The sequence below is a fragment of the Pseudorasbora parva genome, chromosome 23, assembly GCF_024679245.1.
Source record: "Pseudorasbora parva isolate DD20220531a chromosome 23, ASM2467924v1, whole genome shotgun sequence".
In the NCBI taxonomy this organism is placed as follows: domain Eukaryota; kingdom Metazoa; phylum Chordata; class Actinopteri; order Cypriniformes; family Gobionidae; genus Pseudorasbora; species Pseudorasbora parva.
The window spans coordinates 1,297,093-1,316,154 of record NC_090194.1 but is presented as its reverse complement, the minus strand read 5'-3'; the positions used below and the strand labels follow the sequence as shown (position 1 = coordinate 1,316,154).

Here is a 19,062-nt window from a genome sequence, read left to right as displayed (position 1 = left end):
AGGTGACTTCAAATTCAAAAAAGTTGTTTTCATTCTTCTTTCATATTCAGGTTTAAGAGAGAGAGAGAAGGAGAACAAAGATGCTAAACATTTTGCCTTAAAAAACTCCTGAATAAAAATGTTTTAGGGTTCAGATTGAGAAAAATCGTATTCTCTTCTCCACAGAGTTAGGGTATTTTTGTGGGCATGGTTAAAAATAGCATGAGCAAACTTGCTTCACTGATTGAGCTAAAAGCTGGCATATCAAATTCCAAAAACACAAAAAGAGCAATGTTAAGCACCACAGTATACAAAATATGAGCCTGATCACACGAAAATGCGTATAGGCTTATAATGCGAGTGTGCAATGTGGTGGAATGTATCCGGCAAAATGAGTTTTGGCGTGCATATCACTGAATAAAAGGTTGAAAACAAACATAATTTGTTCACGTGACTTCAACCTCATTGGATTAATTAATTTTGAATAGAATTGAATTGACCAAACTAATATTGCTCCCAAACAACAGTGGGGTGCACAGCGGGGCTTGAGACCCCGCCTCTTTAATCATTTCACAAGTTTATTTTGCTTTTGTATATTTTTGTGGCCAATTGACTGACTTAAGGGTTTACTAACTAGCTGTATTTTTTATTAGCCAGCAATAACACTTAATGAACATGTCAAGTGCCATAAATGCTTTTTAATTACATGTGCTGCCTCAGTCCACAGCCTAAGCAATCGCTCCGCTATTCTCCACTTACTCCACTCCAAATAATATGATTAAGTAAATCTGACAATTTGTGGTATGCAGTTTTTTGCGTGCATATGATACGTACTTTATGGCGTATTATACACACGAACAGTGGACCCCCATCACCACGAAAACTGCGTACCATATGCACGCCAAATTCCACGACACTGCACACTCGTACTATTGAGACGCAGTCTCGTGATTATGTTATAGACATGTAACTAGTATACACCGATCTGGCATAACATTATGACTGGGAAGTGAATAACACTGATGAGCTCTTCATCTCCTGTTAGTGGGTGGGATATATTAGTCAGCAAGTGAACATTTTGTCCTCAAAGCTGATGTGTTAGAAGCAGGAAAAATGGGTAAGGATTTGAGCGAGTTTGACAAGCCAAATTGTGACGGCTAGACAATAATCAGCAAAATTCACTAACTGTTACGTGTAGATGTAGCTGGGATGAAGATTCCAAGACTCAAAGGATCTTTATTTACAAATAGCTTGACTTTACAAGAAACATCTAACACTTTCTCTGACCATATGAAACATCGAAGGTCATCAAAGGTGTTAACAACACATCAAGTTAACATCAAGACCGGACAACAAAGGACTGAACACAAGGGAACTAAATACTAACACTGATGACTGGGCTAACAAGGGGACAGGTGACACAGATAACTAAACACAGCTGACATCACTTAACAGACAGGACTGAACTGAGGAGGGAAAACAGGAACAAAGGATCATGTGACTCAAACAAAACCAGGGAATACAGAGGGAAAACACAACAGACAGACTAGGCTTGTGACACTAACGCAAATAACTTTATTTGATTGTTTTAATATGCATGGACACAGATTGCTTTATTTGAATGGTTCCTTGATATAACGAGGAACGCTTAGCTTCTTGAACTGTCTGAAAATGACCAGTTCACTGAGATGAATTGAACTTTGCATATCTAATTTGTTACGGGGTGGTGTACTCAGGAACAGGCTGAAGATTTAGAAGATGAAATCCAAACATAAACTTTAAAGAGGCGGTGAAATGCTGTTTCGTGCATACTGAGCTTTACACTGTTAAAGACTTGGATTCCCATCCTAAACATAGACAAAGTTTCAAACACTAATGTTGGACGTTTGATGGAGTATTTCTGTGTCAAAAATACTCCTTCCGGTTTCTCACAAGTTTCGGAGAGTTTTTTTCGAGTATGGGTCGGCTTGACGTTAATAGAGCGGAAGGTCCTTGTATGGGCCGTACGGGCTCTTCTCCCGGTAGGGTGCGCGCTCGTGACTAGAGCGAGAGAGGAAATGCACGCCCATAAACACTCTCAGCTGCAGATCCAGTCGATCCAGGGGCCGCGCTCCAGTTTATTCCTATGGGTGACGTCGAGCGACTTCAACGCTTCAGCACAGCATTCTGGGAAGGCAGCGCTGCATCTGAACGCAGAAATGACGGGAAGCTTCACAACATCGCTTCAGTCGCGTCTCAAAGTGGATCTCCACGGTCACTGCTGTCAGGACTTCACCAAATCATACCAAAGAAGTGTGTTTTTGACGGAGCGGTCCCAGCGATAAAGGTTCGGTCCTGCTTTGGAAGCAGCCGGTGAGTTAAACTGCTTCAGATGTCTGTGCTGTCGGCTATCGTCGCGTGAGTAAACGTCAGTAAACGACACGATCGCGTGCTTCGTCATTCAAATGCGCTAACGGACTCCATTGCTGTTCTCTGTATAACGTTACACTAGTCTGACGTGCAAAACCGTTCTGCTTGCTACTGCTAAGGTTTAGTCGCATACAATAGTCCATAAACCGAATCATGTCCTCATAAACTGAGAGTAAACACACACAAATGTTGACAGGCCACTAAATACAGTCCATACCACAGAGACGGACGTCCTGCTGTTTCTCCTGTTCAGTTTATTTCAGCCTCCGGATCTGATTCTGGATCATATCTATTAGCTGAGATCGATAGCGATGGGTTTCTCCACGCTTGAGGACGTCACCGCTCGTCATTCTTTAGCTCCGCCCACTCGATACGCCTCCAGGCGCTCGTTTTTTTCCAGAAAGACTCGGTACAGCCCATATTTCTTTTATAAATATAATAAAACTAAAGACTTTTCGGAGATATGAAGGATGCAATACTACTCTATAGTAGGGCTGGGACAACGCGTCGACGTCATCGATGACGTCGACGCAAAAAATACGTCGACGCAAAATATGCGCGTCGATTCGTCAGATTCAAAATAAAGATGGCGGCGCCGGAGAGTAGTAGCAACCATAGATGTACATAATAAAGTATATTATGTAATTAAGTATATTATTTATTATGTATATCTATGGTAGCAACACGAGTGGCTCCTCAGACTTTCAGAAGTGCAAGGCTTGCGGGTTGGCCACAGTCTATGCGGGTTGGCGCGCGTTGCGCACGGAGCATCACAGGCATGCGCGTCTGTGTTAAGAGCGCCTGCTCCAGGCGCGCACGCGTTTTGTTGTCACGGCTACATAAACAAATTTCTGCACACAGGAAGACAGATGTTTTGGTAATATTTGATGTATTTTAATCACAAAAACAAACGTTTGCATCAAGTGAAAGCATCGGACACATTGGCTACGTTACCTACATAATAAGCTGTTTTAAATTTAAAATGTTCAATGTCTAATCGCCCTGATGTGACCGAGGGTATCCATCCTCTAAGTGAGCAGTTTCATCCCAGGACTATTCCGGTTTTAAACGGAATATTGGCGCCCATAATGCACTCTACATGTAACTTTTTTCACTGTCATGCCGCGGATGCGCGTGGCGTTTCTGTTGCGGGTCAGCCACGGGGCTGCGTGGCGTTTTCTCTGCCTTTGCACACTAGAAGCGTGCAAACTACTAGCGTGTCTGACGCGGCGCTGCTGCTGCTATTGATGCGGAGGGAAGCCCTATTCCTAATGTTAAACAGAAATAGCCTACTGATACAGCAAAGAAAACGTCGGGAGTAGCCACATATCTATGGTATTGACGGCAAATACTAGGCTACATAATATTTCGTTCTGTATTGACAGTTGCAATATTTCAAAATCGATAATTGACGTTTTTTATTATTACAATTAGGCCTATATCTGCATTTATGTAAACCTACAGACTTTCAAACATGAAAATGTAATTTAATAATATGTATTCGTGTCAAAATTATATATAAACATCTTTTCCTATTCTATTTTGCCTGGAGACGCTCCCAACACACGTGAAAAATAGGCGCTCTTCTATTTCCAGCATGCACGCGTTTTCCGCGCGTCACAGGCAGTGTGCAAACTCCAACCTGTTAACATGTGAGCCGAAACAAAAACGGACACGCCACGCAGCCGAGACGCTCACGCTTGCAGTGTGTCCCCGGATTTGATTAACCAACTTGTTGATATTTAATCGATGGGCATAGCCTGTAGGCTGAGTTGCATACATAGAAAATATAATATATATCGTATAATATGTTTCTTTGTTGTTGGTTAATACTTATTTATTTGTGTGTGTGTGTGTGTGTGTGTACTTTATGTTTTGAAGGTTTTATTGAATGCATTGTATAGTCTTACTTTGGAATTTTAAGAGCAATAAACATATATTGCAATGTTAAGGAATTCGTTTTTTCATTCAGAAAATTAAATCAACATGTATAAATTGCTATTAGGCAATTAATGGGGAGATAATCGGTAATCGAATCGAATCGTAACCGAATCGGACAGGAAAAATTAATCGTTAGATTAATCGATGCATCGAAAAAATAATCGCTAGATTAATCGTTTAAAAAATAATCGTTTATCCCAGCCCTACTCTATAGGTACTCAAGATTGACATGAGATTGACTGAAACTGAGTGTTTCACCCCCCCTTTAAGTGTTAAACAAAAAGTGACTGGACAAAGACTAGACTGAAACTAAGGGCTTATGTACAAAACCAAAGAGCAAACGAGATCAAAATACAAACTAAAAGTCCAAACACAAACCCTGTCAAAAATAGGCCAATCTACATTTTTATGTAACTGACTCAAAAAAAAAAAAGTTATCAACCGTCTTAAAGAAATTAAAGCAAAAAGTTGAGTAACTTCCCAACAGCTTGGGCTGGTTTCAGCAGGATGTTCATTTTTGTTTCTGTCTGCAGGAGCTTCAGTGAGACTGACACCAGTAAAGTCAAACTGGCCCTCGCTGCTTGATGCCCGAAAGCAACCCGCTGTCTCTCTTCCATGTAATTTGGCATTGCTCCTCACATACTGACAAAAAGTAAAGTTTTATCACTGAGCTAACTGGCGTGGTCTATAAATGCCTTTAACTGTTTAAAGCGTTAGATCAGCCAAAAATGTAAATTCTGTTATTAATTACTCGCAATCATGTTGTTTCAAACCTGTAAGATTTATTCATTTAAATATTATCTCCAACGCTTGTTCACGAGAGCACTACCACGCATGCGTGTCGTGTTGATGCGAGAGCAGATGTTGCGGCGTAAATGCACGTTGGTAAATTATATTTTAATAGCACTTACGTTGCTTCATTAAATAGAGGCTAAACCCCTGGTGTCACATGGATTACTTTAATGATGTTTTTAGTGTCTTCACATTTTAATTTTCAGGTTAACTAACCCTTTAAGTGACTGCATCATCATCATTATACAAAACAGGCAACAACATCCACATGGATGGAGGACCCAAGGTTTCCCAGCAGAACATTGGCCAAAGCATCACACTGCCTCCGCCGGCTCGCCTTCTTCCCATAGTGCATCCTGGGGCCATGTGTTCCCCAGGTAAGCCACACACACACAGACACACACCCGGCCATCCACGTGATGTAAAAGAACACGTGATTCCTCAGACCAGGCCACCTTCTTCCATTGCTCCGTGGTCCAGTTCTGATGCTCACGTGCCACTGTTGGTGCTTTCGGCGGGGTCAGAGGTCACCCTGACTGGTCCATACGCCTCAAACTGAGCTGCTCTGTGTATTCTGACAGCTTTCTATCAGAACCAGCATTAACTTCTGGAGCAGTTTGAGCTCCAGTAGCTCGTCTGTTTGATCGGACCCCACGGGCCAGCCTTCGCTCCCCACGGTCATCAATGAGCCATGGCCGCCCATGACCCTGTGGCCGGTTCTCCACTGGTCCTTCCTTGGAGCACTTTTGATAGATACTGACCACTGCAGACCGGGAACAGCCCACAAGAGCTGCAGTTTTGGAGATGCTCTGACCCAGTCGTCTAGCCGTCACAATCTGGCCAAACTCGCTCAAATCCTTACGCTTGCCCATTTCTCCTGCTTCACACACATCAACTGTGAGGACCAAATGTTCACTTGCTGCCTAATATATCCCACCCACTAACAGGAGCCCACTTCTAGCCAAAATAACAGAATTAGGTGACATGACGTTTTTGCTAAAATATCTTGTGAGATGTATAATATTCCATCATGTCAGTGAAGTCCACAGTGAAGGTGTTGGGCTTTATATCTTTGGCATGTTCTAGATGAGTCTATTCTCGGGCTATGGTTAGTCGTCTATTATATTTTCACTGAAAGCCCAAATGTTGCCTCGTTTTAGTCCAGACGTCTGTTTTTGGACGACGTCTTTTAAATGCAAGATTGCTCGCTGGGTATTAAGAGTAATAGTTTCACTATTTAAGCAATGAAAAATATTTTGGTCTGTTAAATGTATAAATAAAATAATGACACTGGAAAGGAGAGACAATAAGACACTTATTCTGTTTCCATGGAGAATGAGAAGCATATTTAAAAACCCATCTCAAAGTTTTTCCTTCTATGCAAATGAAGGCTTAAGGGTTTAACCAAACCACCTAACGATAGCAATGTTTGACCCATTTCAGGTAACACTTTACAATACGGGTGCACTAATATGCATTAATTCATGCTTAATTAATGCACAGATTATCATTAATTTATCATTAAGAGTTAATGTAACTTTTGAGGAACATGACTATTAACTAATTGTTAAGTAATAATATAATTGTGGTTATGGGTTTTGAACTAATTTTGAATTAGTTAATAGTCATGTGTCTCAAAAAGTAAAGTCAGAACATAACGATACCTTTATAAATCATGAACATCGTTTACAAGTAAAGCCAGAACATGATGATACCTGTGCAAATCATTAGCTAATGATTAATTAAAGCAGACAGCTGGAAGCTGAAATGCATGGCTATGACCCGTTGTGGTAATTAACACATTATTTTACATTATTAATGAATATAATATGTTATTAGGGAATTAAAACATGATGTCATATTTAATTCATAGCAATTAATATATTATTTAAATATATTAACCAGCAGCCATATCACCCTGTAGCCCAACACTGGTTTCCCACTGAAGCTAAGCAGGGCTGATCCTGGTCAGTACCTGGATGGGAGACCAACTGGGAAAACCAGGAGCTGCTGGTAGAGGTGTTAGTGAGGCCAGCAGGGGGCGCTCACCCTGTGGTCTGTGTGGGTCCTAACACCCCAGTATAGTGATGGTGTTAGTGAGGCCAGCAGGGGGCGCTCACCCGGTGGTCTGTGTGGGTCCTAACGCCCCAGTATAGTGATGGTGTTAGTGAGGCCAGCAGGGGGCGCTCACCCGGTGGTCTGTGTGGGTCCTAACGCCCCAGTATAGTGATGGTGTTAGTGAGGCCAGCAGGGGGCGCTCACCCGGTGGTCTGTGTGGGTCCTAACGCCCCAGTATAGTGATGGTGTTAGTGAGGCCAGCAGGGGGCGCTCACCCTGTGGTCTGTGTGGGTCCTAACGCCCCAGTATAGTGATGGTGTTAGTGAGGCCAGCAGGGGGCGCTCACCCTGTGGTCTGTGTGGGTCCTAACACCCCAGTATAGTGACGGGGACACTATACTGTCAAAGAGCACCGTCCTTCCGATGAGACATTAAACCGAGGTCCCAACTCTCTGTGGTCTTTAAAATCCCAGTATGTCGTTCGATAAAGAGTAGGGGTGTAACCGCGGGATCCTGGCCAAATTTGCCCACTGGCCCCTGTCCATCATGGCCTCCTAATAATCCCCATATCCTTATTGGCTTCATCATTCGGTCTCCTCTCCCCCAATCAGCTGGTGTGTGGTAAGCATTCTGGCACAAAATGGCTGCCGTCGCATCATCCAGGTGGTGCTGCACATTGGTGGTGGTTGAGGAGATTCCTCCCTTCTATATTTAGGATACTGCTTCCTGCTTCGCTACTGTTCGGACGCTCTTGCTTACTGCTCCGCGCTTTGCTCTATCGCTTCTATATTTTATCTCATAACTTCAACTTCAGCAAATCAACACAGCGCTCAAACAACAAAGCTTAACTTTTTTGATAAAACTTGAAACTGGAGACTGGATTACTACAAAAAAGCGAACACTTCATCTGACCAGCCTCTCCCTTCCATCAGCTTACATTCCGGAAGGGAAAACACAGCTGCCTACTATCGAAAGGATAAGAAAATGCCTCTTTTAGTTCAAGAATCTACTTGCTGCACAAACTGCCACAGACTTTCACAACGGATTGCAGTTCTTGAAACAAAGTTATTTGCGCAACTACCAAACCGGACGAATCACACAGCAGAGCTTCATCACGAACGTCCTCTGCACACAGCTGGTGAGTCCCGTAAATTTAGTGCTACTCAACAGATAGAGAAACAAGTAACTGATCAACACATTAATCGATGGCACAAACAGGGGGCAAGACCCAAACACACTCGAGACGTCAGATTGTCACGAGCTTCATATATTGCTGCAGTAGCATGCTCTACCCCAGACACAAGGATTGCAAACACTAGTTTCCGACCACCATCGATACATCTGGAAAACAGATTTGAAATATTAATGAATGAGGGTGATGAATCCCCAAACGTGATGAATGTGATCGAACACGGATTGCATCAGCCCACAGCTAACACTAATGCTAACAGGCACTCAAGGTCGAGCAGACAGCGGCCCTCAGCTCAGAGCGCAGCCGAGCCAAGGACTCTGATAGTGGGCGACTCTACAGTCAGAAACATTAGCAGCAGAGATACAACTACATGCTGCCTTCCACAAGCAACCATTTCTGATGTAAACAGGGAAATTCAGAACATCCTGATAAAACATAAGACCGCAAATCGACTTATCATTCATGTAGGAAAGAACGATATTCAGAGAGAGCAGTCAGAACTCATTAAAAGGGATTTCAATGAACTTTTTGAAACACTTAGCAAACTGACAGTTCAGCCGTTCATCAGTGGACCACTGCCAGCAAGAGGAACAAATAGATTCTCACGGTTGCTTGGGCTTAATACATGGCTGCAAAAAACCTGCATGATGAAGGGAGTGAATTTCATCGACAACTTTAATCTCTTCTGGAGCCAGAGACAATTGTTTACATCAAATGGCCACCACCCAAACAAACTTGGTGCAAGAGTGTTAAAGGACAATATTTATTTTTCCCTTCATCATCCTTCAGCTGTGTGTTCTAACCCACTCAACCGGATACAGAGTATGGACGACCACAGGACTTCTTTTCAGCAGCTGAATGGACATGTGGCTGACACATCCCACAAGGACAATGATAAGACCACGCCCCCACAACAACAATTGCTCACGGACACACTCCCAGCTGAGCCCTGCCCACAGAGCTCACCACAGACTGACTGTGAAGGATTAGATCTGCTACAAGATTCAGCACCCAAGGATGATTTTCTGGAAAATGGACAGGGAAGCCAGGACAACATATTTCAACTTCCGATAACACCAGAGCAACAGCCCCTCTCACCGGACATGTCATTCCTCTCTCCAGCATCCCCGCATCTGAGCTTCTCAGAGAAAATGGAGGACTTGGTTCATGCTGGAATCAGACTATCACACTCGATCGCTATGAGCCCCCAAATATCGACCAAAAATCGTGGAGCCCCACAAACACCAAAGCCTGTGGGCCCTGCTCGTCCTCGCCCTCCTCCTGTGAGATTTCTTCGGTCACAACGTCAGGGCCCACACCCGCCTCCATCTGTTGTAGGTGAACCAAAAACAACTGATTCCAGCTCTCAGTGATGTGTTTTGGGTCCCCGCTATGATAACAGTAACTTTATCAAATGTTTACAAAACAAGGGGGAACCCAGTGTGCCTGCCTCTTTCTCTATCTCTGTTCTGTTACGTGAAAGAAAGTCTAAGGCCTTGTCAGGCCGTTTAATAAACCAATATAATCTGCTGCCTGTTACCTGCCAAAATAGGATTAATGTGGAGAAAAAAATTATTACTGTTAAGTTAGCGCTTTTAAACATCCGTTCACTTAAGAACAAATCATTTCTAGTCAATGACTTAATAACCACTAACAACCTAGATTTTCTGCTTCTAAATGAAACGTGGCTAGAAGAAAACTGTAGTGCAACAGTCCTCAATGAAGCAGCCCCTCCTAACTTTACTTTTATGAGTGTTTGCAGAGCAGTTAGGAGAGGTGGGGGTGTTGCTGCTCTTTTTAAAGATTTCTATCAATGTAAGCAAGTATCATTTGGTGACTATTTGTCTCTAGAATATCTGGGTATTGTGTTAAAAGGTTCTCCACGCATCCTGCTTATCATTATTTATAGGCCTCCGAAATACTCTGCAGGCTTCACTGAGGACTTTACAGAACTGTTATCAATAATTTCCTCAGAGTTTGACTGTTTTGCTATTGCTGGGGATTTTAACATTCACATAGACAATATTGAATCCAGTAAAACAAAAGAGCTCATGACTGTTCTTAACACTTTTGATTTGACACAGCATGTAAATGGACCCACACACAATCGTGGACACACTCTAGATTTACTTATCAGTAAGGGTCTAAACATTTCATCAATTGTTATTAAGGATGTGGCACTGTCTGATCATTTCTGTATTTTCTTTGATATATCAACCGCTCCTGCCATTGAAGCTAGATCTGTCTCTGTCAAAAAGAGATGCTTAAATGAGAACACTAATGTGCTGTTTATGAAGGCTTTATCTCTAACACCAAGCATATCTGCAGACTCTGTTGATTTTCTCCTTGACTCCTTTAACTCAAAAGTTAAGAGTGTAATTGATGATATTGCTCCTCTAAAAGTCAGGAAAAAGAGTACCAAACAAAAAGCACCTTGGAGAAACTCAACAGCAGTTCAAATAATGAAAAGACAATGCAGAAAATCTGAACGCATGTGGCGGAAGACAAAACTTGTAGTCCATTATAACATCTATAAAGACACCCTTCATGCTTTCAATGTTGAACTAGGCAAAGCTAGACAGACCTTCTTCTCAAATATTATAAACAGAAACATAAACAACACGCGCACTCTTTTTGCTACTGTCGAGAGACTAACAAACCCCCCGAGTCAGACTCCTAGTGAAATGCTCTCAGACAGTAAGTGCAGTGAGTTTGCTTCCTACTTCTCAGAGAAAATCAATAATATCAGAAAGGCGATCAGCACATCCTCTAGTTGCTCTGGGGTCAGTCAGATCATACCAAACCCTCGGAAAATTACCATGTCAGATTTCGACGCTATTGACTGCAAAATTTTAGAAGACACAGTACAGCATCTTAAAACATCAACCTGTGCCCTAGACACACTCCCCACTTCTTTCTTCAAAAGTGTGTTTAACTGTTTAGAAGCAGATCTCCTAGAAGTGGTAAACTCCTCACTTCTCTATGGGACTTTTCCAACCGCCCTTAAAACTGCAATAGTTAAGCCTCTTTTGAAAAAGAGAAATCTGGATAACTCCATACTGAGCAACTACAGACCAATCTCAAATCTCCCCTTCATAGGCAAAATCATTGAAAAAGTTGTTTTCAATCAGTTGAACAAATTCTTACGCTCAAATGGATACTTTGACAATTTTCAATCTGGTTTCCGTCCACATCACAGTACAGAGACAGCGCTCATAAAGATTATAAATGATATTCGCTTAAACACTGATACAGGCAAAACATCAATTCTGGTACAACTGGATCTCAGTGCCGCATTCGACACTGTTGACCACAACATACTTCTAGACAGGCTGGAATACTGGGTTGGGCTTTCTGGAATGGTTCTCAAATGGTTCAGATCATACTTAGAAGGGAGAGGTTATTATGTGAGTATAGGAGACCATAAGTCTGAGTGGACGTCCATGACATGCGGAGTCCCACAAGGGTCAATTCTTGCACCACTCCTGTTTAACCTGTATATGCTGCCACTGAGCCAAATAATGAAAAAGAACAATATTGCTTACCACAGCTATGCTGATGACACCCAGCTCTACTTAGCACTATCACCTAATGACTACAGCCCCATTGACTCCCTGTGCAAATGCATTGATGAAGTTAACAACTGGATGTGCCAAAACTATCTTCAGTTAAACAAAGACAAAACCGAAATCACTACATTTGGAAACAAAGATGAAATTCTCAAGGTGAACGCGTATCTTGAGGCTAAAGGCCTGATAACAAAAAATCAAGTCAGGAATCTTGGTGTGATTTTGGAGTCAGACCTGAGTTTCAGTAGTCATGTCAAAGCAATAACTAAATCAGCATACTATTATCTGAAAAATATTGCAAGGATTAGATGTTTAGTCTCCAGGCAAGACTTAGAGAAACTCGTTCATGCTTTCATCACCAGTAGGGTGGACTATTGTAACGGCCTTCTCACTGGCCTACCCAGAAAGACCATTAGACAGCTGCAGCTCATACAGAACGCTGCTGCCAGGATTGTGAGCAGAACCAGAAAATATGACCATATCACACCAGTCCTCAGGTCTTTACACTGGCTTCCAGTTACATTTAGGATCGATTTTAAAGTACTATTACTTGTTTATAAATCACTCAATGAGCTAGGACCCCAATACATCGCAGATATGCTGATTAAATACAAACCCAAAAGATCACTCAGATCAGCAGAATCAAATCAGTTAGAAATACCAAGAGTTCACTCAAAGCAAGGAGAGTCTGCCTTTAGCTATTATGCCAGCCGCAGTTGGAACCAACTTCCTGAACAGATCAGATGTGCTCCAACAGTAGCCACATTCAAATCCAGACTCAAAACACATCTGTTCAGCTGTGCATTTACTGAATGAGCTCTGAGCACTGTATGTCCGACTGATTGCACCCTATCTTATCTCTTTATTCTTTTTATACTTGTTTTAGCTTACCTTTGTTCTTATCTCTGGTTATTGTTTATTTTATATGTTCTTTTGAGTTGAATATGACGAGTGAAAACTGGGTTTGATGGAAATAGTAAGTTTGACAATAAGGTTTGAGTATGTGTAAATCTGTGGAGGGTATGATGAGTGAGTAAGGGTTTTAACAAGAAGGTTTCTGAGTAAAAATCAGGGAATAGTGATTAAAATGGATGTTGTGAACGTGTTTGAGAAAGAAATGAATGAGAGGTGTTCTAATTAAGATGGTACATGTATGTAGGCAGTAAACTGAAGAATGTTTATTTTTATATCAGACCATTATTGTGGATCTGACCATTTTATTTTATTTTATCTTATTATTATTATTTATTTTATTTTTTATTTATTTTATTTTTTAAATTACTATATCTTTACGACTGTTTTAACTATGCTTGTTTTTAATTCTTTATTCATCCATATGGTATTCTTTTTTTTCTCATGCATTTGTTACCACTGTTTTAATTAATTTCTATGTAAAGCACTTTGAATTGCCATTGGGTATGAAATGTGCTATACAAATAAACTTGCCTTGCCTTGCCTGCCTTGCCTATATTTAAAGCGCTTTGAGTGTCTAGAAAAGCGCTATATAAATGTAATGAATTATTATTATTATTATTATTATTATTATTATTATTATTATTATTATTATTATTATTATTATTTAATCTATTAATCATGTAGAATCTTCATTAGTTGCTGATGCAGTAATCATTAATAAATTAGTTAGTTCTTCAGTCAAAAAAATACTGGGTTAAAAACAACCCAAGTTGGGTTGAAAATGGCCTAACCCAGCAATTGGGTTGTTTTAACCCCGCAATTGGGTTGTTTTAACCCAACGGTTGAGTTGTTTTAACCCCGCAATTGGCTTGTTTTAACCCAGCGGTTGGGTTAAATGTTGCTTAAGATAACCCAATCGCTGGGTTAGTCCATTTTCAACCCAACTTGGGTTGTTTTTAGTCCAGCATTTTTTAGAGTGTTCATTAACTCATGATGATCTATGCAAGAATTAATGCATATGGTGCACCCATATTCACTCTAAAAAATGCTGGCTTGTTTTAACCCAATGTTGGGTCAAATATGCACTAACCCAGCAATTGGGTTGTTTTAACCCAGCGATTGGGTTGTCTTAAAACAACCCAATCGCTGGGTTAAAACAACCCAATTGCTGGGTAAGTCCATATTTGACTCAACATTGGGTTGTTTTTTACCCAGATTTTTTTAGAGTGAATAGTGTTACAAAGATGTAAGATGTGATTCATTTTCACTCGTTTGTGAGATGTTGTTCTCCATCTCTCATTCTTGATCACAACAATCCTCGTGTCAAATGAAAACAACGACCTCTAGCTTTACTACGCAAGCGTTTATAATCCATAACCACGCGTCAGTGACGAAATTCTCAATGAATAAACGGAGCTCGAGCACAAGAAGCGAGCACGAGCTCAGTCCGCGGGAGCGCGCGACCGGAACCGATGCTCTGCCGTTCATCCTCACGGTAAACGTCCGGGAATAGTAGCGCGATTTGGGCAAAGTGTCCGGTCGGTCGGTCATGCGTCTGGAGGACCGCTGTGGACTTCAGCATGACACCCTTCTGGAACACTCTTCTGGAATTATCAGGCATTTTTCTGTTCATTCAAAACTCCAGGATGGAAACCGAGGGTAAGATGTGATTGGAAATATTTTTTAATTCATGCAAACTTTACTACTCACCCCTTAAATATGCTATGTATTATTTTAACGCAGCACTCTCTGATGATTTATTCCAGGGGTTTTCAAACTTTATTCTGCCAAGGACCCCCAGATATGATGAACCTTTAATGAAGGACCCCCGTCCTAAAATCTTATGTATGAAAAAAAACAAGCATTTATTTAACATCATAAATCCAACATATTGTTTCCAAACTTAGATTGGCTATAGTTAAGTTTGGATGTATAAACCTGAAGAAGAACATTTTCAATTGATTTGCAACGTCTTTCACAATTAAAGTGTGTAAGCAGCTTACTGCATTATACTGCCTTACAACTCCAGCGAGCGAGATAAAGGGACTATAGTAAGACAAACTCACTACAGATACAAAGCAGAGATACAGGTATACAATTCTGGAACGTATACGGCAAGAAATGAGAGAAATATTTAGAAATGAAACCGAATGTTTGGTAGATCCCCGGACCCCAGTTTGAAAACCCCTGATTTATTCCAAGTGTCTGTTTAATGCATACATCTCTACTTAATTATAGGCTATAGTCAGTGTCCTCTGAGGAAAAGAACACTAGTGTTAGACTCTGAGGAACTTTTGACCCCTTTCGGACACTCTGTTCTTTGGCATGGCAATATTTCACTTTTTTAACTACACACGTTCTTTGACTTCTATCAGATCAAGCTAAACGTGGCACAGATTGTGGCTTTTTTTTCTCGCTGCTTATCTATAAAACATGTCTCTGGTTTAAGACACTCAGGTGCTTCTTTCCACACAAAGACGGATCTCAGTCACGTCTGTGCAGTCACGTCTCAGACACTGCGGTCCAGGGGACAGCTTGGCAATCACACAGGTTTTAAATTTGAAAAAACTAAAGTTGCATTACTCATAAACCCAAACATTGAATAAAAATAAGCGAAGGACATCGGTGAGCATTTTAAGTGCATGTGAAAAGGATAGTTAGACCACAAAGGTGCTTGGAGAGATGTGCGTATTTGGGTAAATTCTGGGTGAAAAACAACCCAATGTTGGGTCAAATATGGACTAACCCAGCGAATAGGTTGGCCTAAGCCAATATTTAACCCAATCACTGGGTTTAAACAACCCTATTTCTGGGTTAGTCCATATTTGACCCAACATTGGGTTAAAATAACCCAGCTTTTTTAGAGTGTAGTTTTGGTTTAGTGGCTGATAAATTACTTAATTAGTAACTGAATTTATATTGAATTCTTTCATTTCCATATTTTAGTCCACTTGTAAAATCGAATTAGTTAGATTTACTTAAAAAAAGGCATGCAAACAATTGCTTTAAAAACAAGAGGAGTATGTTTTACCATGAGTTCCAGAAACTAAAAAAGCAGAACTGAGAGTATTTGATAATTTACTTCAAATAATATTTAACTGTTGCCAGTGTGTGTGACTCAAGCATGATCCACTGAGAGAATATGAAACCCGATTAAACGTTTCACGAGGTAAGTGTTAGCAATACCATTTTAAAAGAACATTATTTGACATGAAATATTGTTAGATATCATGTGTAGATATTTGGCGTGTCACAATATATCACAATATAAAAATGCAACAATATGTATTGTGGATAGTGACGATATTGTGTAGTTCACCCAAAATGAACATTTCTGTGTGAGAAAAACATTTAAATTAGTTTTAGTGTCACTACATTAAAGTACTAGATATAATGTTGAATATAATGTATAATAATGTAAAGGGGGAATATTTGTGCATCCTGATATTGCCAAATGCCGCAGTAAAATGTGCCCAACACTATTTTTAATAGGCTATGTCTACTCAGTGACATATTCTTCTAAAATAATAATTTTCAGCTTCATGATCATTCATATTTTTATTCTGGTGTCCCCATTGTCCTGTGCATTGGATTACCTGCACCAACATTGTTAGCATTTTAATCAACAGGACATTTTTTGTTACCATGTCTTGGACTATCACAAATGATATCGTGCTATCGAATCATGACACGAGGGTGTTGTTACTCCCCTAGTATATATACAATATTTATTTCTTCCCTTTGTTTGAAATCAAATAACTGTTTTTTTTTGTTGCATCGCTGCATCAATAGGAAGAGAATTATAATAATATAGATGAAGGTCCAAATGCCGAACCAACACTAGTCACCATAATGGTGAGCTCAAACAAAAAACATTTGAGGAAAATCAACATTTATGAAATCAGCTTATGTGATGATCTCTCAAATTCTGCACTTCTATTGACAAATCAACATTTAAGATGACTTTGGGAAATTAGAGAATGCAAACGGAGAAGGAGAACTGCAGAAATGGAAAAAATTAATGAAAAGACTATTAAGAATTGACCCGCCTCAATATATATATGTAAAAAAAAAACAATAATAATTTATATATATATATATATATATATATATATATATATATATATATATATATATATATATATATATACATATACACAAACACATCATTTTTATTTTTTTGGCTTGACAAAATGGCACTGACACCAATCAATTAATCTCAACTCTGTTTTTTTGAGTAAAAAAGGCATACTATGCGAACAGTACAATTACTAGATTTTTACAATAAAGGAAAGTTAACTAAAAACCTGTTTGTTAGAATAACTGTTGGAATTTACAGGGAATAAATAAACCCTTTTAAAGATTAACCCTTTGAGATTGACTCTACAGTCTTTGTTTGAGGTCACAGAGACGTTTGAGTGTTTAAAATGATACACAATTGCAAAATGTATGTTCCCTTCAAATTCATTTAATATGTATCTTGGTCATGTATTACTGATGTTTTATAATTATATTACCGTATGGAAGACTTTTCTTTAGCTTCTCTTTTGGGCCAGTTTGTTAAATACAACAAAACTAGATTTTTTGGTCATATTTGCCATGAAATATCCTTAAAACAGGATAAAGCAGCATTGTGTTTTCCATATTAGGTATATTTCATTAATTGTGTATTTAGATGTACGCGAAGGCTCAGTTATGGCTCTATCAACCCCAGTAGTTTTCTATTAATTTCCTGATTATCGGCATTGTTCTTGTGTTTTGATTTGATTTTGAGATGACTTGACTCATTATATAAAATACTTGAGACTGATATTTTCACTGGTTTAATACAACGGGGCTAAAGGTTTAAAGGTGTCATGAACTGGCTTGTTAATTTTTTGTATACTGTTGTCTGAGGTCAACTAATGGCTTTTACATTCAAAACCATCATAACTGATCAGTAATAGGCTATTTTCTGCACTGGTTTTGAGGCTGTCTCCTGATCGCTGGGTTTTGATAGGCGTGTCACTGGAGACTCAGAAGTAAACGCCCACGGCTAGGATTGGATAAGATTTGCATATTTAATGAGCTTCAGCTCCTGTCAGTTCACATGAGGGATTGTTTTGAAAGCGGCACCGGAATGATTCTCTCACAGGGCTCACTAAACGTCTTTATCAAACAAACACAATGATTTATCTCTCATCCGTCCGCGATTGATTTATTTTTTGTATTACTTGGCCCGCCCGATTGTGGGATATAAGCGCAAACCACACACACACACACACACACACACACACACACACACACACACACACACACACACACACACACACACACACACACACACACACACACACACTCAGCGTGCGGACTCTTAAAATATCAAGTCAAGAGAGTGAACAACGCAGATCAATGAATGTTATTTCACTATTTGAGATTCACCGGCCTGCCCACAGGCTTACATTTTGGTCTGGAAGTCCCGAGACGTTGGGCTTTGCGAGTCTTAGTCATTATTAAAAACGTATTATTTTAGCGAAAGTATATCAAATACTGTGTGTCTTTTGCCCCATGTGTGAGGTAAAAGGCCGCCCTCGACACCCCATACATTTTTACGATTTTACCACTTTTATGATTTATTTTCACACAGAATCTGTTGCTCCATAAATATTCAATACAAACATATATATATATATTTCTGTATCTCATACACTGTAAAAAAAAAAAATAATCCCTAAAATTAGGGCACAATGTACTGTATAAATATGAAGGAATTTTCCGTATGTTTTTTTTACCGGTGTTTGACCTGTATTTTGAATTACACATTGCATTAGTTTGTGTTTTAAAGGTTTTTTACAGTGTACATTATAGGAATAGTGAAAAGCACATTTTTCTTACGGTGTGCCTTAAGCCTCGGTGTATGTCCTTGAATTTCTGGTCATGTTTTTTCTTGCCTAGGCTCTGAATTGAGAATTTGGATTGAGCATTTCAGCTATTATAGCTCTACGGCCTCTGAATAAAGATGTGTTACTAATGGCTGGCAGGATCTTATTCTGTCACCCAGTATGGTTGCCTGGCAACATTGCCTTAAAAATCCTTCAGCCATTGTCACGAACGCCTCTTTCACGTGTTAGTTTGCGCCGCAATGGAAAAAAAAACAACCCTGGTTCAATGAATCCCACTCAAAAAAATGATTGCATGATGCTGTTCACTTCATTTAAGTAATTCATCA

The 19,062-nt window shown here is 39.9% G+C and overlaps 1 protein-coding gene and 1 pseudogene across 2 annotated transcripts in view; both read left to right on the top strand.

Annotated features, from left to right (window-relative positions):
* The first annotated feature begins 7,021 nt into the window (after positions 1-7,021).
* Positions 7,022-7,137, top strand: LOC137063205 (5S ribosomal RNA; annotated as a pseudogene).
* Positions 7,138-14,318: 7,181 nt separating this feature from the next.
* Positions 14,319-19,062, top strand: part of rxfp2a (relaxin family peptide receptor 2a) — an 85,269-nt gene continuing 80,525 nt past the window's right edge. For both annotated transcript variants that reach the window (XR_010901234.1, XM_067433245.1), the window contains exon 1: positions 14,319-14,513. Coding sequence is in view for 1 of the 2 variants with exons in the window: in XM_067433245.1 (XP_067289346.1) it covers positions 14,435-14,513 (79 nt within the window). In the remaining variant the exon portion in view is untranslated. The remainder of the gene's footprint in view (positions 14,514-19,062) is intronic.